This window comes from Cotesia glomerata, linkage group LG3 (genome assembly GCF_020080835.1).
Source record: "Cotesia glomerata isolate CgM1 linkage group LG3, MPM_Cglom_v2.3, whole genome shotgun sequence".
Classification (NCBI taxonomy): domain Eukaryota; kingdom Metazoa; phylum Arthropoda; class Insecta; order Hymenoptera; family Braconidae; genus Cotesia; species Cotesia glomerata.
In genome coordinates this window covers 9,650,547-9,674,015 of record NC_058160.1, presented here as the reverse complement: position 1 = coordinate 9,674,015, position 23,469 = coordinate 9,650,547, and the positions used below count along the sequence as shown (strand labels likewise).

General features: G+C 28.5%; 3 protein-coding genes across 3 annotated transcripts; 1 reads left to right on the top strand and 2 right to left on the bottom strand.

Annotated features, from left to right (window-relative positions):
* Positions 1-3,650: 3,650 nt before the first annotated feature.
* On the bottom strand, positions 3,651-6,610 carry LOC123261193 (RCC1 and BTB domain-containing protein 1-like). The gene is made up of 9 exons (XM_044722717.1): positions 6,444-6,610; positions 5,861-6,222; positions 5,194-5,455; positions 4,983-5,110; positions 4,644-4,913; positions 4,326-4,450; positions 4,151-4,248; positions 3,953-4,083; positions 3,651-3,889 (listed from the first exon to the last, which is right to left on the bottom strand). The coding sequence occupies exons 1-9, from the start codon at positions 6,541-6,543 to the stop codon at positions 3,749-3,751; spliced, it is 1,617 nt and encodes a 538-aa protein (XP_044578652.1). The 5' UTR covers positions 6,544-6,610; the 3' UTR covers positions 3,651-3,748.
* Positions 6,611-7,132: 522 nt separating this feature from the next.
* Positions 7,133-12,415, bottom strand: LOC123262152 (WD repeat-containing protein WRAP73-like). The gene is made up of 5 exons (XM_044724267.1): positions 12,173-12,415; positions 11,922-12,104; positions 11,522-11,698; positions 7,475-8,126; positions 7,133-7,351 (listed from the first exon to the last, which is right to left on the bottom strand). Exons 1-5 carry the CDS (start codon positions 12,311-12,313, stop codon positions 7,155-7,157), a joined length of 1,350 nt encoding a protein of 449 aa, XP_044580202.1. The 5' UTR covers positions 12,314-12,415; the 3' UTR covers positions 7,133-7,154.
* Positions 8,996-11,516, top strand: LOC123262150 (probable elongator complex protein 2). Its single transcript, XM_044724265.1, has one exon. It carries the CDS (start codon positions 9,094-9,096, stop codon positions 11,473-11,475), a length of 2,382 nt encoding a protein of 793 aa, XP_044580200.1. The 5' UTR covers positions 8,996-9,093; the 3' UTR covers positions 11,476-11,516.
* Positions 12,416-23,469: the final 11,054 nt, after the last annotated feature.

Below are 23,469 nucleotides of genomic sequence, written 5' to 3'. Positions count from 1 at the left end.
ATAATTAAAAAAATTAAATTATTAATTAATTATCATCGAAAATAACACAAAATCAATAAAATTCTCCATTCCCGAGCTAACCCAATGATTGTTGCCCAAAAGAAAAAAATACTACATATCGTACCGAATAATTTTTTTTTTTTTCATTTCTTCTCTTGTTAAATAAATTTTATCAGGAATTTTTTTAGATATTTTATCGGAGCATGAATGCAATAAAAAAATAAAAAAAAATGTTTAAAATGTAATAAAAGAATAATGAGTGGAGAAAAGATAAAAAAAATCTGGAACATTTCCAAGCGGCCGTACCGTATCCTATTGATTTTTATTTCACATCCTGGGGCGATACTAGTTATAGTGACCGAGTAAAGCCAGTGCTGGCAATAACAAGTGAAGCATCGAGTTATAAGTCCGCCGCAAATGAGAAAAATAAAGACCCTGGATTCCACAATCTCGCGATATAGCTCACGGATTTTTTTTCTCTTGACTGAAATTATTCAGCACTTTTTTATTAATCAAAAGTCAATTTTTAAAGCAAGCTATTTTTAGAAACAATCAATTGGGTTAGTACGCATCCACTATGATTTTTTAAATATAGTAATATTGGTTTGTTGAAATATTGAGAAGATAGCTGGTTAATTTAAAAAATTATTAATCTAATCTTCATTGGGACCTTATACTGATAATATATTAATCATTTAGAGTACCAAAGTAGATTGTAATCTTTTAAGAACGTTATTTAATACAAATCAGTATATTCCTATTTATATAATATATATATACGTATATATATATATATATATATATATATATATATATATATATATATATATATATATATATATATATATATAATAATCAAAACATTTGGTAATAGGTACGGTAGTTTAAACTTGAGAAAATGTTCAAAAACATTTTTTATTTTTATTATTATGATAATTCAGCTAAATTTTATTTTTCAATCTTATTTTTATTATTATTATTATTTATTTTTTAATTTAATTTTTTGATTATATTTTTTAATTACTTTCTACACAGTTAAAAATTTTGCGTAATTAGGTCAAAAATTTTCTTGTCTAAAAATTTTGGTTTAAATTTTGAACACAAAAATTTGTTTTGAAAATTTAATACAAAATCTTTAACACAAAAATTTGTTTTTAAAATTTAATACAAAATTTTTATCACAAAAATTTGTTGAAAATTTGACATAGTAATTTGTTTTAAAAATTAAATACAAAATTTTTAACAAAAAAATTTATTTAAAAAAATATTTTGTTAAATTTTTAATAAAAAAATTTGTTAAAAATTTAACAGAAAATTTTTATTACAAAAATTTGGTAAAAATTTAACATTGTAATTTGTTTTAAAAATTAAATACAAAATTTTTAACAAAAAAATTTGTTAAAAATTTAACATAGTAATTTGTTTTAAAAACTAAATACAAAATTTTTAACAAAAAAATTTATTTTGAGAAATATTTTGTTAAATTTTCAATAAAAAAAATTTGTGTTAAAAATTTAATACAAAGATTTGTTTTGAAAATTCAATACAAAATTTACCAAACAATATTTTGACGTAATAACGCAAAATTTTGAACATTCTTATGTAGCTCCGTCGGAAGCGAAATTTTCGCTCAAGTATGTATAGTACATTAATAAAAGTGTGGATACAAAAAAAAAACCAAAAACAATGAACAAATGAACAAGAACAAAATAAAAAGTAAAACAAACCTTCACACAAGTATATTTACAAGAGGGAACTTAATTAAATCAATAACAAGTATTGATATTACGACTATAAAAAATAAAGCAAAGTAAATACTTAAATAAATAAAGATCAATCGAATTATACACAAATCCCTCTTGAGTCTGATCTATCGACAGTCTTTAACAAGACTCTAAATACTATAAAAAAAAATTTTAATAAAATATAAAAAAAGTAAATCGTTCAATTATGTCTTCATAAAAGTAAAAATAATGACGCAAGTCGTTTAAAAATATTTAAGTAATTATTTATTAAAAACTCAACAATCGTGCTTTTTTTTTGACTGTTGAAATTATTAAAAATTTATGTCTGTAGTTTGATACTGCTACTAAAATAATAATAATAAGAATAATAATAACAATAATAATAATGATAATAATAATAATAATAAAATAATTTAAGGCTTTGTTATTTATATTAATAAAACAAAGAATAATCATAGAACTGTTACAATATACAATTTTTTCTTCATTAAATAATACATAAATAATAAAAGTCTTGAATTTTTTAACTTAAAAAATAGTATAAAAAAAAAGTGTGATTTTAAATCACATATAATAATTACAATAAAAAAAAAAAAAAAAAAAAAAAAAAAAAAAAAAATAGATCATTATTACTTAAGACGCGATAAAAGAAGAAATTTTTTTAAAATAAATATTTGAATCCAGCAAATTAATAAGCAAATGTATTTAATAAATAAATAAAGTAAAAATAAATATTATATATATTTCGTTTAATTTATTGCCAATAATATTATTGTAATTATAAATATATAAAGAGTTAATAAAACATTGCCAGACTGATGAACTACCGGTGTTGATAATACAAGGAAGTTATGTGAAAGTAAATAAATTTATTAGAAGAAAAATAAATACCGAATATACATAAATATTTCAATTTATTATTATTAAGATATAAAGTTAAGTGAAAAATAAAAAAAAAAAAAAACGGACAGTATATTATTAATAAATAAAATATGCCGGCTTATAAATTTTTGCTATTTCTTCCGCTTAACCACAATGTATATTTAAATATTAAATAACTAATAATAATAATAATTTTATTTTTTTTTATATTATTTTATTGAAATTATTATAGATTATAATATAAATTTAAAATTATGTTTAAAAAGGGATTCTGACAGCATGTTGCTGTAAAAGTAGCCCGCAGGCCTAAATTAATACGATAATCTTCATCCTAGTTAATTAATTAATTTATTGTAATTATATTTATTATTATTACCATTATTATTGTTACTGTTGTTGTTGATGTTATTGTTGCTGTAGCTAATCTTATTGAATTTTTTTTTATATTTTATTATTATTATTATTAGTGGATTTATAAATCTTATAATTAATTACATACAAGAGTGGTCGAATAACGCAAATAATACACCTAACACCATCACACACATATTAATATTAATACTATGTATTAAAAAAAATATAAATATATATTAAGTATTATGTTGATTTTTGTCATATTATTATAAATCACTCTCTTCAAATATATTATTATAAATTATAATAAAATAATTAAATAAATAAAAAATAAAAAATTAAAAAGTAATTATCTTAATGCACTGTTAAAATATTTTATTAGCTTATTTAGTTAATTAATTATTTTTTTATTAATTAATTAATTTTTTTTTTGGTTTTATTTTTGACTAAAAAATTTATTTTATTTGAAATTTTATTTAATCAACCAAAAAATACAGATAAATTATAAAAAAAAATATATATAAATTTATCTATTGAATTAATTAAAAATGATTCTTACTGTAAAAAAAACTCGATTATATTTTTATCTGGATAAATTAATAAATAGAATATATATAATATAAAAAAAAATCTTAATAAAATTAATTATTTAGCAAATAAAAATGCACGTATGGAATAAAATTTAATATAGTGATGCAATAGATAGTGATGATTAATTACTTCAATAATAAAGATATAATATAATATATTGTCCCGATAATATTTACTCATGTTTTAAATGCACCGGCATGAGCAGCTTTGGTAATAAATGTCTTTAATGTTGCTTCGTCTAGTTTTGAAAAGTGAGATGTTTGGATTACTGCTGTCATATGGTTTAATGCAAATTTAAAACAAAAGTCTTCTAATTCCTGCAAAAAAAATTTTTATAAATAGTATTTTAGAAAAAAAAAATAAATTAATTAAACACTTACTTTGGAACTGTATTCAATCGCAGTTTTATATAAAAAAGCAACATTATTTATAGTTATCCCGCGTTTTATCATTTGTACACATTTTCCTTTTAGTTGTGTTTCAAAATACGCATTTGCAAGATACATGAGTTCTGTTAAAAAAAATTATATTTTTTAATTAAAAATTATCATTATTATATTTTATGTAATCTAAATTACCTAATGCATTTTCAGGTGGTAAATCAACTTGATCAGTGTATAAATATTTTAAAAATGATCTATAAACATCATATGAAAATTCATCATGCACAATAACACTGAAAAAAAACAATTTATATTTAGATTTATAATGATAAATATATGTAATTAAAAATAATTATAATTTAATTCTTACGATTGATTGTTTTCAGTCCAATGCTCTTGAAACATTGATCTAAAATATTGACAGCGTATTTTTAAAACAGCTTTATGTACATAAATAGGTTTTCCCTGTACTTGTATTGTCAAATCACTGTGAGTCTATAATATTATTAATTAATTTTATTATTTATAAAACAAAATAATAATAATAATAAAAATAAATTTTTTTTAATATGAAATATTATTATTATTATTTAGAAAAATTACAAGTTAATAATAATAATAATAATAATAATAATAATAATAATAATAATAATAATAATAATAATAATAATAATAATAAAATACTTACAGAATCATCAAAGGCTTGTTTTAAACAATCCAAAATACTTGTTTCATCTTCAGCATAGAGTACGAGTGGCTCGTGCATAACACTTGGTGTTGAGTAGCAAGCAAGTACATCGTGTAAGTGCAATAATGGAGTGACTGTTGGTGTTGTCACTGTTTGACCCCGACATTGACCCCACATATAAATTTTTCCACCCTCAGCTAATGCTGCACTTATGTGATTACAGTGTATTGCTGCAATGTCACTTACTCTACCCATATCTCCGATGGTCAGCTATTGTTTACCAAAAAAATAATTATTTTATATTTTATTATTCAAGAATTTAAAATTAATATGTCATACTTTAACCGGTTGGCATGCATTCGATTTAGTTCCTAAACCCAATTGTCCATATCCATTGCCTCCCCATACGTAAACATCGCCTTCGTCACTCAGTGCCATTGTATGTGAATAGCCACAAACAACTTTAGCTATTTAGAAAAAATTATTATTATTATTAATTAATTAAGCTTAAAAAAAATTTAATTTTTAAATTTAATGAAAAAAAAATTACCAATTACAATTCCAGTCAGTCCAGTGACTTTTTGAGGACTTAATTGATTAATGTAAGTACCAACTCCTAATTGGCCAACACTGTTATTACCCCATGCATAAACCTCACCGTTATTAGTAACGGCAACACTTGATGTTTGTCCGCATGATATCTGAATTATTTTTTTACCAGCTAATCCAGAATTTATTTTACGTGGAGTATTTTGATTAGTACTTATACCACTTCCAACTTGTCCGCAAGTATTTTGTCCCCATCCATAAACCTATTAATAAAAGAAATAATTATTATTGTTATTATTATACAATAAATATAATAAATTTATACCTATTTGACATCTGACAAATTTTTTAATTTATTAATTTTAATAAAAAAATTATTTAAAAATTTTTAAAAATGTTTTTATAATAATATGGTTATAAAAAATGATATTGAAATTAAGACATCTGATATTTTTATAAAATTTTTTAACAAATAAATTTTTCTTTTAATAATTTATTTTATAAGTTCCTTCTTTAGAAACTCTAAAAAATTATAAATGCACTTTTTAAAAATAATTTTTTGGAACAAATTAATCTAGCAGATGTTTAATAATTAAAAAAAAAAAATTTAAGAAATAAATTACTGCAAAAAAGAATTGACATTTAAAAATAAAAATTATTTAATTTACCTCTCCATCTTCAGTCAGTGCCAATGAATGATGGCTACCACAAGCAATTGCAACGATAGGTTTGTCCTCAAAATTAGAAGCAACCTTACTTGGCAATGGATTTTGATTAGATGATCCATTTCCTAGCTCACAATAGCCATTATGCCCCCATGAGTAAACTTCTCCTTTATTAGTAAGTGCCAGGACATGAGGTCCTACGCCAAATGCAAATGTCTTGACGCCTTTTAGAGTCAGAGCTTCTATTTTGACAGGATACAAAGTGCTGTGAGTGTCACCTGTGCCCAAACACCCTGACGTGTTGCTTCCTAGTGCGTATACTTTACCGTCTTTTGTTACTATCAACACTTCATTGCCAAGTAATCCTTTAATAATAATTTTTTTTCAAAATTAATTTAGCAGATATTTAATAATTTTATTGACAAAAAAAATGACGTAGAAAATTTTAAAAATAAAAAATGTAATTTTTTTGAATAAATTTGTTTGATAAAAAAATTAAAAAATACTCAATTGATTGCTAATTTTAATGTCATTTTTTTTATTTGTACAATTATGAAAGTTTTAAATTAATTATTGTTATAATTACCAAAAACAAGTATTGTATGAATCTCACTGATAAATTCACGATTAAGCAGACTAAGGATTGGCCAATTTTTTAAATCAACACTTGCCATAATATTTGTCATAATAAAAAAACACAATGAAAAAACAAAATCCTGTTTTATAAAACAGTTAGGATTTTTTCATTAAAATTTATTTATTATTTTTAATTATTTAATTTGACATTATTAATCTAAAATTTTTATTGTCACTTAAACAGATCACAATTTAGTTTTTATAATAATAATAACAATAAAAATAAAAATATGTTATTAATTATTTGACATTTAGTAACGAGCACAAACTGATGAATTATTTACGTTGTGAATTTATAAATTAGGTTATATAAATATATATATATTATATATATAATACCAATCACTCTGTTGATAATGCCAAAATTGGAAAAACTACTGCAATCACTGGTTGGTAAGAATTTTTTTTCAAATTTTTTTGCCATGATTTATATGTCACTAAAATTCTTAAAATTATTAAATATTTTACATACAAAAATATTGTTAATTAAATTTATTAATAATTAAAATACAATTAGATTTAATCAGACAGTAATAATAGTTAATATTTTTTATTCAATAATTTATTTGTTTATAATATAAATAATAAATTTAAAAAAGTAAATAATTTATTATAATAACTTAATATAAAAGAAAGAATAATTTTTAGAATTAATAAATATCTACACTTTAATAATTGAAGTTTTATTATATCCTAATAAAGCTATCATCTCGCCATTGGGACTCCACTTGCCATTAATAACTTTCATCCCTCGCGGAGATTCAAATAGTTGTACTTTTTTAATTGGATGCCATTCAACAATTATTGGAGACTCAGAAAAAATTAATAAGCGAGTTTTTGTCGGCTCCCATACAATTCCTAATTAAAAAATAAAAAACATATAATTAATACTCTTTTAATTTTTATGATACTACATAAAAACTCCAAAAATTGTCAGACTTCATTATCATTAATTTTTTTATTAATTATAAAAATGATTACCTGATATTGAATTTTTTAATAAAATATTATCAACGCAATCGTCAATCAAATCCCAAATCCACAAAGTCGAGGGATAAACTTGATGTCTTATCGCCAAATATTTACCACATGGACTAAATGACAAAATATCTATTGCAGCAATAGACACATCCCAATATTTAGGTTCAATATCTATTGGAATATTTATGGGTCTGTCTAATACTTGTTCCAAAGTATACTTGACATGTTGATCATGTATTACATTATTCGACAGATAATTAGACCAATCTCTCCGAGTAATATCAATTTCTTTATAAATTTTTCCAAGATAATTATCATCCTCTTTTATTACCGGCTTACAGTGCAATTCATTAATTACGGACCAAGTAACATGATTTATCAATGCAACCGTTTCATTATAACCAGCAATAGCTAATATTTGTCCGCTGGGACTCCAAACAACTTGCTCAATTCCTTTAATTGGTTTCTCAATTGTGTCACTGCAAAGTAAATTATTTCCTTCGACATTAAATACGCCGATGTGTGTATCTGTTGTCATTGAGTATATTAATATTCGGGATTTTCCAATTATTGAACACCAAATAGCCAGTAATTCTCCATTGGGTGACCATGATACCCCGTCAATGCTGAATAATTTATCGCAGATCAATCTCTGTAATAAATAAAAATAAAAATTTAATTTTTTCCGAGAGTTGAGCTTAGAAAATAATTATAATCGTATTTATGATGCTGAAATTAACATTAGAAACTTTTTTTTAATTTTGTAGCAATTTAATTTTTATGAAAAAAATTTAATTAAAAAATTCCAAATATGAGTTAAAAAAAAATATAATGGGAGATTTTTAAAAGTATTTTTTATTAAAGACTTTTAAATTATTGACATTAGAATTTTTTTTTTTTTATTTTAGAACAATTAAATTATTAAAAAAAAAAATTAATAAAAAATTTTCAAATGTGAAAATTAAAAAAAAAATATAAGGAGAGATTTTTAAAAGTATTTTTTATTAAAGACCTCGAAATTATTGACATTAAGAATTTTTTTTTATAATTTTAGAGCAATTAAATTATTATTAAAAAAAAAAAAAAAAATTTGATAAAAAAATTTCAAGTGTAAAAATTAAATAAAAATTAATTTAGCAGATATTTGATAATTTTAAGAATTTTTGTAATAAATAAATTATGGCAAAAAAATAAAAATGAACATGTAGAAATTTTATAAAATTAAAAATGCAATTTTTTAAAAATAATTTTTCGGAACAAATTGATTTGTATAAAAAAAAACTAAAAAATAATCAAGTGACTGCTAACTGTAATGTCATGAAAATTAAAAAAAAAAACTTGTAATTGAAAATTTTTAAAGTGTTTTTTTTTTTATAATAATTGATTTTTTATAAAAATTAAAAAAATTGACAGTTAGCTAACTTCAGTATAATTTATTATTATTATGATTGATTTGTAACAAGAACTAAAAAAATTGACAGATGTCAGCTAACTTCACTATACTAAATTTAAAATATTTTTTAGGTTATAAATACACAACCTCAAGTTTACACTATACACGTGATTGTCATAAAACAAACCTTAAATTTAAATTAAAAAAAAATATTTAATAAATAAAAATGAAAGTAATAACAAATTATATATCATGTGCGTCAAATTGTCAGCCTCACGCAATAGATTGGTGCCGAAATAATAACATTATTTGTTACGCGAGTTCCAATTCCGTTATAATATACGACCCCGATTATTTAGAAACTGGCCGAGTAATTGACAAACTAGAAAAGCATGAGAGTCAAGTTAAAGTAGTTGAGTGGATCTGTGAAAATAATAGTGATGATTGCTCAGCACCTAAAATTTTATCAGCTTCACTGGACGGTAAAATAATAATCTGGAGTGAATTTGTCACCAAACATTACAAGCCACATATTATCGTTTCCTTAGACAGTGATCTGTCAACAGCACACGCAGCTTATTGGCCTAATTCTAATTCCTCAACAAGTAAGAATAATCATTTATTGATAGCCGGATCATCATTTAAAGGCGAGTTTAAAATATGGTACCATCAATCATTGACATTAATTCACCAGGAATTGGATTTAAAAAAAAAAATTCCAAACGAAATAAAAATCTCATCATTGCCAGGTGAAAAATCAATTCCAATGATAATAATGGGTCTTGATGACGCTACAATTCATCTTTACACTTGTAATCCCAGTTCCCTCAATAAAAATATACCGGAATTAAATTTCAATCATACAATTGAGTTGCGCGGCCATCAAGACTGGATCCAGTGTCTTGATATCGTTAAATATAATTCCAATGAAGCTTTTATGGCCAGTGGTTCTCAAGACGGCACCATAAGACTCTGGAAAATCTCATCAATCCCCCCAGAAGCTGTTGATGAAGAGCAGCGGTATCAATTCAAGGTAGATAATGATAATTTTGATATTTCTTTAGAGTCAGTGCTCACTGGACACGACCACTGGGTCAACGGAGTCCACTGGTTGCCTGACAATAAAAATCCTTTAAAGTTACTCTCAAGCGGGTTGGACCAAACAATTATTATTTGGGAGCCGAGTCCCAGTGGTGTTTGGATTGAAACAGTTAAACTGGGTAAAGTCGGTGGTAACTCTCTAGGTTTTTACGGGTGCAAATTTAACTCCGACGGGTCTTCAGTACTAGCCCAGGGTTACCAAGGTACCTTTCACTTGTGGAGATACAATGAAGAAATTAAAAAATGGTACCCACGTTCAGGACCAACCGGACACTTCAGCGAAGTGACTGACTTGCATTGGGAGCCACGTGGGAGGTATTTGCTAACTACAAGCTTGGATCAGACGACAAGAATTCACGTACCATGGCCTTGTAAAAAATCATCATCATCATCAAATTGGCATGAAATAGCTCGCCCACAAATTCACGGGTATGATATTAATTGTTTGACAATATTAAACTCGACAATGTTCTGCTCTGGCGCTGATGAGAAAGTCATACGGGTTTTTAAAGCACCAGCTGGATTTTCTGAAGCTCTAAGTGCTGAAGATTGGAGCAAGGCGTTAAATATGACTGATTCAAGCGCTTCAGTTCCAGCATTGGGACTGACTAATAAAACCAGTCAGGAGCAACATCAGTATTTAAATACTTCTGATATTAATGAGCATGATAATAATGATGGTAATTTTATTAAAAGACCGCCGACTGAAGAAGAAATAATAAGATACACTCTGTGGCCCGAGTTGGAAAAATTATACGGGCATGGGTATGAATTATTTTCAATAGCAGCTCGCAGTGATGGAAAATTGATAGCTACTGCTTGTAAGTCAACGTCGCCTGAACACTCGGCTATTATTTTATGGAGCACCGAGACCTGGGCACAAATAGGTAAGCTGATGAGTCATCGGCTTACTGTAACACAGCTTGAATTTTCTCCCGATGGGAAATATTTACTATCGGTATCACGGGACAGACGCTGGAGTCTTTTTGAAGCTGATTCATCGGGTGATAATTTAAGTTATAATTTAGTAGCTTGTTCACCAGCTAAATCACTTCACACGAGGATTATTTGGTGTTGCAGCTGGAGCCATGACTCTAAATACTTTGCGACCGGGTCACGTGATGGTAAAGTTGGACTCTGGAAAGTTGATCAACTTGAGAATGATCAAAATATTTTACCCGTTGAATCATTAGAATTTCCGGATGCTTCTGTAACAGCTCTAGATTTTTACAATGATTTTATTGATGATTCCTATGTCTTAGCTATTGGCTTTGAGGATGGTACCATTCAATTGCAGACAATACCACAAAATTTTTTGGATCGTAAGATGTACAATATAGAGAGTGAATGGGTTTGTTGGATAAAACTTGATAATACAGAAGCTCATCATAAAACTGTTAAAAGATTAGCATTTAGACCAACGATTAAAAATAATAATTGCGATATTGAATTAGCAAGTTGTGGAGCTGACAAAGCTGTCAAAATTTATAATTTTCATTTATTGTAATTAAAATTTTTTATTCTTTTAAATAAAATAATAAATATTTACTTACGCGTGATAATTTCCAATCCTTTGATTTATATATTTCTATTTTATCTGTTTTATCTGTTGTTAAAATAATTGCTAAGCATTCTGTTTTGTTATTTATGGCCAAAAATTTTGCTGATGATTTAATATTCCAGATGTGAGTTATTGTTTGCTCGGTCAGTGTTATTATTGACAGATAAATCTATTAACAGAATAAAAATTTTTTATTTTTCTTTAAAAACAAACTAGGTCTAGAAAATTATTTTTAAAAAATTGTATTGATTGTTTTTTTGAGCTTCTAAAAATTGAATTTTTAAAATAAATTTTTCTTGTTATAATTTATTAAAAAAATTCTAAAAATTAAAATATCAATTAATTGCATTACTTAAAAAATAAATAAATAAATATAAATTAATTATACTTACATTTAAATCAGAAATAATAATTATTGATTTACAATCAGGTCCCCAAATAACTTTTTCTATGCCTCCACTTCCTTCAGTGTACTTAAAATTAAATTCTTTACGTTTTATTGTAAATATTTGTATAATTCCTTTTTTTAAATTTGTACAGAGAATATACTGATCATTTGAACACCACTCGATACTCTGAAAATATAATTATATTAATTAAAAATGTAAAATATATAATTGTTTATTTTTACAACTATGATAACCTCAATTGCATCTGTCAAATCAAACAACAAATAATCTTGCAATGTTTTCGCGTGTTTTATAATCAACTCATTTTGTAAAACAGTTGCTAAATATTTACCCGAAGGTGAATATTCACATAAATTTTTATTTATACGGAACATTATTGTTTACGGAGCGTAAGTCTTGTTTATTTTTGTGAACATCAGTAAACATGTGTCAAACAAAACCGGGCACATTTGGGCAGTCTAAGAACTGTGTGCAAAACGTCACCGCCTTAATCGACGTCCTCCTGACAGGTAATGTAGGATAAGGAAAGTTTCAAGGAATAGTTAAGAGATGGCAGGTACGGTTCAGAAATAGCAGAAAATAAAATAGTAAGCACAATTTATTTAGACGAACCAAAAGACAACATGTATTTTAACTAATAATTTGAGGGAGATACTTCATGAAGAGACTAAAAGTGTATATGATTTATAGAATAATAAAGTAAATATTGTAAAGAAATATTAATAAAATTACAATGATAAAACAATAAAAAAAAATAAATACGTCAATTTGTTTCGTCGCAAATAATTTTTAATAATAAATAAACACGGAATGTAGTTCTACATTTCAACCATGGAGAGCCCTTCCCTGTTGAAAAGCTCCAATAAGATCCCATCAAAAGCGACAAAAGCCACTTAAAAACCAACAAAATTTATGGGTTTCTAAGTGGCTTTTGTCGCTTTTGATGGAATCCTATTGGAAATTTTAAACAGGGTTGGACTCTAATAATTAAAATAATAAATTAATTGATAAACTCAATTATTGCGAAAGCGATTGAAAATAATTATTAGAGACACTCGACAAGTTAAATCAAAATAATAAAAAATTTTTAGCCATAAATAAAAATAAAATGTAGAACTACATTTCGATCATAAAGAGCTGTTAGACTATTTTTTTTGGGACGAATTAAATAATTTAATTGATAGACATGCAACTAACAATAATTATCAGAGACACTAAATAAGTTGAGACTCCATAATAAATATTTTTCTTTGATAAACAAATAAGAAATGTAGATCTACATTTCGACAATAGAGAGCCTTTGGACTCTACGTATTAAATTGAATAATATATTTAATTACTGGATATGCAACTAAAAATTGTCATCAGAGTCACTTAATTAGCTAAATCAACATAATAAATAATTTTTAACAATAAATAAAATTGATTCTAGGTATACTTTTTGACCATGGTGTGCCTTTGAACTCTATTTCTTGAATTATTTAACTAATTATTTCATTTAATTACTGAACATGAAACTGAAATAAATAGTTTCAAGCAATAAACAAACACTGAATGTAGATTTACATGTTGACAATCGAGATCCCTTGGACTTTATTGAGTGAATTAATTTTATTAATTAATTATTTCAATTACTGACGGTGTGATTGGAAGTAGTTATATAATTAATCATTTTTAGTGATCATTAAACATAGAATGTAGATCTACGTTTGTACAATGGAGATTTCTGGTATTTTTTTTTTTTTTTGAATTAATAAATTTATTAATTATCCTGATAGGTACACCAAGCTAGCATGAACTCGTCCGTCAGGCATTGACTTATTATTCAAGCAACAAAATTTATTAATAATAATGACCGTCCGAGATGGGTTCTGCCACTGCTAGCTTAATATGCCTTATCCTGATTCCTTGGAATATGTTGATTGAATTTATAGATTGATTAATTATTTTATTTTGTAAAAGAGTAATAAAAAATTTTTTATCTTGTATTCGATGAAGTTGTTACAAATACTGTTTTAATTTTTATGCATTTTTTTCAATGTCATTATCATTATTCTCACACTTACCCAACCTTTTTAGTTTACATTGTCATCTATGACAACAACTACCTGCTTCAATTTTAGGTATCCCTTTGTATTGAATGCCTGACTATTTAGATGTCATAGTTCTATATAACAATACCCTATTGTAATTATCTATGGGTAATGTAATTAAATATTTTATTTAATTTAATAAATAGAGTCCAAAGGCTCTCTACTGTTTATAAATGTAGATCTACATCTCATATTTGTTTATTGCTAAAAATTATTTATTATGTTGATTTAGCTAATTAAGTGACTCAATAATTATTCTAAGTTGCTTTTGCGATAATTGAGTTAATTAATTAAGTCATCTATTAAATTTATACAGTTCAAAGGCCTATCTTCTGTCGAGATGTAGATATACATCTCGTATTTGTTTACTGCTAAAAATTATTTAATATGCTGATTTAGCTAATGAAGTGACTATTATAATTATTCTATGTTGCTTTTGCGATAATTAAGTTAATTAATTAAGTCATCTATTAAATTTATACAGTCCAAAGGCTCTCTAATGGCGAAATGTAGATCTACATCCCGTATTTGTTTATTGCTAAAAATAATTTATTATGCTGATTTAGCTAATTAAGTGACTCATAATTATTTTTATCTGCTTTTGCAATAATTGCGATAATAAAACTAAACAAAAAGTAAATCAACCTCAAACCAGAAACCGTCTTCAATCATTAAGATCGGTAACTTCTAACAACTCATCAACATTTAGTTTTAAATCGGCTAAATCTACTGAGTCTCTTACTAGTATTGGAAGTCGACAAGGATCAACAACTTCTGCTCCGATCACGCCTAGCTCACCATTGTCACCTAACAGAGATTCAGTTTTTCTTCCCGAATCACAAGATTTAATTGATCCATCTACATCTTCAAATCAAACCAAACACATTACAGTTCAAACAAATACTAGTTCATTATCAACGATCTTAGATATCATTGAAACAAATCAAATAGTAGTAAGTTCACCTCCGAGTACAATGGGTTCAAATCAGCTTCCCTCCGATTGGTCTTCACTATCTACAGATGACAAACTTACATTAGTGATGAAGTCAGTTGCGCAAATACCAGTGCTTACGACTGAATTTAAGACATTGTCTTCAAAAATTGACGATTTTGGTTCTCGATTAAATTTGTTACAAATTGAACAATCTAATACCAAAGAAGCTCTTAACTCTATAAACACTAATGTAAATTTGAACACTACCAATATTATCAAACTGAGAAATGAGCTTGAAACCATCAAAGAAGATACACTAAAAACTTCTAAAAGCTTAGCTGATCAACATGCCTTAATCTCAAGTGTTGCATTAAATGATTCTTCTGGAGTCCTGCCTTATTCACAAGTTACATCAGAATTGGTTATCTCAGGCATTCCGGATTCAGTTGTCCAAGGTTCATCTGAAATGAAGATCACTTCTAGTGTATTCAACGCTCTCAAAGTACCTGAACTCAAGTCTGACATACTTTCTACTAGGATAATAGAGAAGAGAACCAAAAACTCTTCAAATAACGTAAAAGATAATGCAAAACCTATTTTGCACTCAATCATAGTTAAACTTAAATCTCCTCAAATACGAGATTATATTATTAATAGTAAGAGAAAGCTTAAAACATTACTAGTTAAAACTGTCTTCCCGGATACGGCAAATGTTTCTAAGGATTTCTTATATGTTAATGAATTTTTAAATGCTGAAGTATATAAATTGTTACTTATAACTAAGTCTAAGGCCAAAACTCTACGTTTTAAGTATGTTTGGGTGCAAAATAGTTCGATTTTTGTTAAAAAAGATGACAATACTACTAAAATTAAGATCTGTTCTGAAGCCGATCTCACTAAACTTGATTAACGTCACTTAGAATTAACTGATAATCCAAATCCTCAGTCCATGTCTATAAGGTTCTTAAGTTTGAATATTAATAGTTTTAATGGTAGGGTTACCAACTCAAAATTTTTTTAAATCCGGAGACTGTTCCGCCCAGAGATAACTCTTTAACAAATATGTAGATTAAAAAAAAAAAAGGTTATTTTTTCTGGATGGCTTAAAAAAAAATCAGAGTAATTTAAGGATTATTAAATAGTTAATTTATTTATTTTAAATTAATAAATAAATAATTTAAACGTACAATGCCTTTTAATGATTCGTACCGGTCAAGAATTTTACGGAAAATGGAAAAATCAAAATTTGGACAACTCTAAATAAAGAAATCACTAAGTAAAAAATTTATATAAATATTATATTAGGAATAATAAAAAAATTAGTCATCTAAATAAGGATAATTTAAAATTTCGATAATAATAAAGCTAGTAATGTAAAAATTTAGTTACCAAGAAAATTGGAATTATTTTAAAAAAGATATAAGCATAAAATTATAAAATTTAAAAATAAGATATCCATGAAATTAGACAAATTATACAACAAACAAGTGCAATGACAGATATTTAAAAAAATGGAGAATAATAAATTCAGACAAGTCAATAAAAAGGCAATTGAAAATTTAAAAATATAAAAAAATTGACAGTTTTAATTATTCGTAAACTTAAAAATTGGACATCTCTAAATATAGACCAGTAAATTTAGATATCTTTAATTTTGGACATCTCTAAATATTTACAAATATAAATTCTTACAATTTATAACAAAGACGATTAAAAACATAGTAATCATACAAAAAAAAATAAGCGCTAAGAAATTTAAAATACAAAAGATAACTAAAAATTAATTAATTTTCCTGTGACCGCTGTTCCAGGAAGTTATAAAGTTATTTGCGATCGATTGTCCTGTAATTTTAAAACACACCAAGATTTTGCTTTTAATGTTAGTAAAAAATATTTTCGAGGACCCGGAACTGTCATCAGCTCCTGTGACCGCTGCTCCAGGGAGTTGTACCGGTATTTACGACCTATTCTCCTGTAATTTTTAAAACCCACAGATTTTACTTTTAATCTTGGTAAAAAATACTTATGTGGACCCGGAACTACCAACAGCTCCTGTGACCGCTGCTCCAGGAAGTATATATCCTCAAAAATATTTTTTACCGAGATTAAAACAAAATCTTGGTGCGTTTTAAGAATTGTAGGACAATAGGTCGCAATTAACTGCACAACTTCCTGGAGCAGCGGTCATAGGAGCTGTTGGCAGTTCCGGGTCCTCAAAAATATTTTTACTAACATTAAAAGCAAAATCTTAGTGTGTTTTAAAAATTACAGGACAATCGATCGCAAATAACTTTATAACTTCCTGGAGCAGCGGTCACAAGAAAATTAATTAATTTTTAGTTATCTCTTGTATTTTAAATGTCTTAGCGCTTATTTATTTTATAGCACTGCATGTCCTAAATTGTGTTGTTACGTCAGAACGCAGCTAAAATTAATGCTATTTTTATTCAGCTGTTAGGCTAATAAGAGATAAGGATCTCGAGTTTGCTTTTTGGGAATTGGTTAAATTAAATAACAAAAAAAAAGAAATAAAATTAGAATTCAAATTATTAGATGTATTCAAAAATTCCTAATATATTACTTTTGGACTTACACCATATGTCAGATGTCACCTCGTGTTTTTCCTGCACTGTTTCCTAATAAAAAAAGAATAAGAAAAATATAAAAAAATAAAAGGAAAGATGTAAATGCAACTTTCGAATCTCTATTTCTTTTAATCCTCGATTCCATATAAATAACGTAAAATCTTACTACATAATAGACTGAGGAAAATATTGTGTTACGTTAAACTATCTAAACTTGACCTCGTGTTGAGGGTGTAAAAACTAAAACTGGACTACTAGAAAACAAAACTTGAAACTGACAAGCACTCTTAGAGTGGTGACATTTTCTCTAATTTCTAGTGTTTGGGGAAACTCTAGGCCAATTACAGTAACAATCACAAGTAGTCACGAGGTTTCCCTTTCTTTCGAGAGGAATTTAACGTTTTCTGGTAGCGCACTACTCCCTCCACGTTGTCTCAAAGGCCTGTTGTCTCCCTTCTCTTAAATTCTATCTGAATAATCGAAACGTAAATCATTGTTAAATTTTTACTTTGTTAACTAAGTTCAAATTTATTTAACCACAATCTAAATTTACATTACTGTAGTTTATTTGTTTTATTCGGGGAGATATTCTATTAAACTACTCAACCGAGTACTAGATTTATGGTCAGGCTGTAAATGTGTTTCGCGAATTATATTTTAATTCCGAAATAAAACCCCCGAGTAGCACATTTAAGTTTCCTTTTTTTCTAAACTTAAACTATTGTTATTTCTTATTAATGTTATTTAACCATTAATATTCTTAAGTTATTTTGCTTTCTTATTAATGATGATGATTAAGTTTGTGTCTCCTTATTTCAAATTCATTATACTAGAATTATCATTATTGAGGAATATTATTTCCTTTCTCCAATATTCAGAATTTGTTACTTAGATTATCATTATTTCTAAAGGATATTATTTTTATATTATTCAAAAATTTGTTTTACTTAAAATTATCATTATTTAAAGATACATTTTTATATTATCTCAAAAATTTGTTACTTAAAATTATCATTATTTACCTTTTTGTATTATTTAAAATACTGTTATCTTTTATAATATTTTCTCTTTCTGTACATTTATTTTATTATCACAAAAATTTCTATTCGGATCTAGACAAAAGGTTAAAGTCCATTAGACTATTTTGTTCCGAGGGCTCCGAGCTCTTTTGGTCGGCCCAACCAAACGCGGAAAATTCCCCAAAGATAGTAACTAGATAAAATAAGACTATTTCCTTGAATGTTCGGGTCATAAAATTGCTTGGTTTTACAACCCGACCCATATAAACCGATTACCTGGCGTAAAATAGAAAAATAAAAATATTCTTTTCTGGAAAAATGTACTAATGGCAGTAATGTCTAGAGAGGAAAGTTTTAAAAACAATAAAATAAATGTGTATGCTAAAAATATGAATTTTTGGTGGATAATTTATATCCAGTAGTAATTTAAAAATGTCGAACGTTGAGTCCGGACATAACACCCCCATCGTTTCTGATGGAAGTACAGATTGAAAGTGAGAGTACCGCACATCAGCTTTGATGATCGTACTTTTAATTATTTTCAAATTATTCTATCAATTAATTTATAAAAGTTCGGCCTCCATTCGTCGCTGCTGTCGCTGATAAATCCGTTGGAGTTGACGAAACTGGTTGGTCTTTTGGGTTGAGCGAAGCTGCTGGCAACTTAGGGTAGAGGTCAGGGGTTCATTATCGGGGCTGTAGGTCCATTTCCTGGTTCAGGGATCTTGTCGTTGAGCACTCGTTGGATCGTTTGGTTCGGCTAAATGGAGCAATAGGTGAGTTGCTGAGGCCCACAAGGCTGCAATTAATTTTACTGACCATCCATAAACTGAATGGAGAGTGTAACCGTGAATGACTGTATCCGTAATTGCCTTGACCATCTTTACGATGCCGTCGATTCCATTTACTCCGGCGCTGTAGGTTCCAAATTTCAGGAGCTTCCCCTAGCTCTTATCCCAGGCGTTTTCTGCTAATTTTTCCAGGGCCTCCTCGTCCAGTAGATTCATTACCGATGGTTGGTTGCTGTATACTCCGTTGGTGATCCTCTGCATAACGTTGGCAACTATAGCGTTTTGTTCCATAGTGAACATTATGCGGTTCTTCATGTCGTTCAACTCCTTTTCAGTGTACACCCCACTTGTGGCTAGATGGTGCGGATTCTTATAATTCCATGTTACCTTCGTACTAGGCTTTTAAACTAATTGGGAGCTACGGTCTCGACAGGACTAGGCAGGAGTTTATACCAAGTTTGTCCCACCAAGTAATATTGAAGGAGTAAAGGGTTGCAAGGAATTTCAGCTGCCTGTGTGGTAATGACATGAGTGCGAGGTGTGAGGAAAAGAGTTTGATTCCCTCTTCTGACTGGTAATCGGTTGTAACATTTTTCTGCTGCCCAAAGTTTTAGCTCCACTGGCACACACTTAACTAGATGAATGACCTCTCCCGCTAAGATCGCCATGTAACCTGGCCCTCCCATGTATCGGTAGGCGAACTCATCTGGCTGGGTAAGCTGCCTATCGCTAGGCTATTTCGTAATAACTATCTCCCTCTCTATTCTACAACGGTGTAACAATACATCTCTATACAAATCACGGATCTGAGACCTAATAGAATCCTTTCTACGTATACTATAATTTTTGTATTCATGTAAAAGGAAAATATCCATGCTTATCTGAGATGCATGAGTTACGATATTCTCTTCTTCATTTAAACATATTTAAATCGGATTTTTGAACAATAAAAAGCTTAGGATGTTCGGTTCTAAGAAAATGGGTAGGCCGCATGAGTGTCTCTTCCCCGGTTACAATTAATGAAAAACTCTCGTATCATCTCTTACATTTGCACTGAATATATAATGTCATTATTTGTTTTGAGCTTAGTTACGGCTCCTTTGTACAGTACAGAATAGGTATTAGCCTTACAAAATTTTTTAGGTAGAGGGTTCCAGAAGGTATACCCTCCTTCAGGGTCAATACAAGATCCCGTTTCTAACTTTGCAAGTGGATCTGATGGCATATAGAATTTTATTAGATTCAGACTTTACTCGGGCCCAAGAGGATTGAATTGTGATCGTTACGCTTCCTGTGACTACAACATTGTCCCAGGTACCGTAAGGATCCGAATATTGGGCCTTGCAAGTTCCATCAAGACCCGCTTTTTCCTGCAAGGGTAATACTACGAGTAGTAGTCGAATTTGGTGTTAAACCATCGATTATTGCGTTACCGAGGTGAAACGTGCCATGATCGTGCGCTATCTGACACGCTTCTCGCTGGATCGCATGGACATACCCCATATAGTCATTGATTAACTATGTATGTATGTTCCCCAATATCCGCAATAATAAATTAATCGAGTCACTTCAATTTTACATTGAAGGATCTCGGTATGTTCAAAATCATTTAATTGTAATAAATGTATGTCTACTAGGGTTATGTCCACATGATCCGGTTCAATATCGCAATCATCTATGTCCACTAACGATATGGTGGTCATGTTCGTTATTTTATTACTACAATCATTTCCTATAATTGCGTAGCTGTAATAAATAAAATTAAATAAGAAATACAAATACGAAATAGCCATTGGTATATTAGTTCCCATCCTGTAAAACAAATAGTATTAATAGGTGGAAATTAAGGTTTAAAATCAGGATCTGGGTCCTTTCGTTTCTTGTCCCCTTTCGTTTTAGGTTTCATTTTCGTTTTGTTTCCGAAATTTTCGTTAATTTTAACCGATTTGGATGTACTGTTTTAATTTTGATTGTTCATTTTGATTTGAATATTTCCGTTAAGGTAAAACTTGTAAAATTTGGTAAGGTCCATCATAATGGTCACCAAATTTGTTTGGTTTAGGGTCCCTTTAGTAAGAATACTAGGTCGTTTTCTTTAAAATTAACTACTTTTAAATGTCTGTCATACTGAATTTTTGACCTTTCCTTAGCATTTATTAGATTCTCTCGTGCAAAGTTTTCAGTTTCGATTAGTCTCGTTACTAAATCTTTGATATAATTGTTATAAAGTAGGTAAGCAATCTAAATCATGGAGGGGTTCTTCAGAAGGAACTCGCGCAACCTTTCCATAAACTAATTCAAAGGAGTGAATCTGGTTCCTTCATGAACGGAAGTGTTATACGAAAAGGTGGCTACTTCCAACCATTCATCCCAGTCTTTTTTCCTTGTTGACATATTGTTTTAAGAATTCCCTAACACATGATGCGATCTTTCCAAAGAACCGTTAGATTGGGGTCGGAAAGCCGTGGTTTTGGATCTGCTTAATTTTAAAACGTGTGGCGATTCGCTGCATAAAGGTACTGACGAAATTCCGTCCTTGATCTGTAAGTAGAGCTTTTGGGGCCCCATAAATACAGATGAAACGTTTAATAAAAACGTCAGCAACAGTTACAGCTAACATATTGTTAATAGGAATTGCTATACAGAATTTTGACAAGGAATCTTGTATCGTCAAAAATATATTCATTACCTCCCTCTGAAACTGGCAATGGACCGACAATATCCATTGCGATCTTTTCGAAAACAGTTCCCGGTGTGTCGGTAATGAGCATAGGTTGACGAGTCTTGATTCGTACTAGTTTTTTTAATTGACATTCGAGGCATTGTTGAATGCGACGTTGAATGTCATCTTTTAGAGCTCCCAATAATACGTGTGCTTAATCTATTATACGTTTTAGAAACTCCCTTGTGTCCCCCAAGAGGAGCTTTATGAGCTTCATAAAAAACTCTGTCACGCTCCTCAGGTGAAACGTAACGAACTTTCCCTAGACAGACGATAACCTTGATATTGATCTGACTACTAAAAACTTCGGTCAACATTTTTTGAACCTCTATCCAAGGCACATTAGCGATGTGTTCGGATGAGAGCTATGGAGAAAGTATTCAGAATTTTTTATCTCGTAAGATGCCCTTTAATTTTACTAAGGTTTTCCCGATATTGCTTTGAATGCGCAGTGAAGATTCCCCACTGGCATTCAGTACAATTAACCCAAAGTAATTTTTCTTGCTAATTTTAGTCCAGAAAACTTGTCCTGTTTCTATTACCCCTACAAACGGTAATTTGTTTAATTTCTTTAAAGCTCTTGAACCGTTGTCTACCAAAAGGACAACTTTCGTTCGAATCAAGGAAAGAGGTATACTAAATTATCTTGTCTATATTGAAATAATTCTTTTGACGTTACCTATATTTGGTGTTTTGTGTTGAGGTGAAAGTAATATTGATTATTCTCAAATGCTACAGTGTTCCCTATTCGATTTGACTCAACATCGGATGAAGTTCGTCATCCTCCGTATCCAGAGTCACTACTCGCTGGGAAGTTTCCGAGTCTGAACTTGATTCAAGCTCGTTCGACTTCCACTAGTTTTCCAAATTAACAACCACTTTTGCGTGGCGTGCCTTCCCCTACATTGCCTTAGATAATCCGCATCTTCTTTCCGGGGACTATCTCCGTACGCGCGATCTGTCGGCAACCGGTGACAACCGAAGTTTAGGAAATTCTGGTTCGTTTGATTCTACTGTTTGAGTTGTATTATTGTTATTCTGTGTAATCTCTGACTCGAGCCTGCCAGCAACCGGTGACAGCTGAAGCTCTAGGAATTGTGGCTCCCTGAAAATTATCTGATTCTGTGTTTTCTGAAAAGTTCTCGAAATCATCTATTTCTTTTTATGTCGATCTTCTAAAATTTCACGTTCTTCTATCGCTTTGAGCGCGGGTTGTAACGTTAACTGTTTCTGTTAATTTCGTGATAACGCGTCTGCATTTAAATTAATCTTTCCTGGCTTGTAAAGTACGGTGTAATCATTATTCCGCTAAACGTAACCGCCATTTTGAGAATCACCTCGCGTTACCGTCCTTTGCGGTTCGAAACCAAACTAACGGTTTATGAT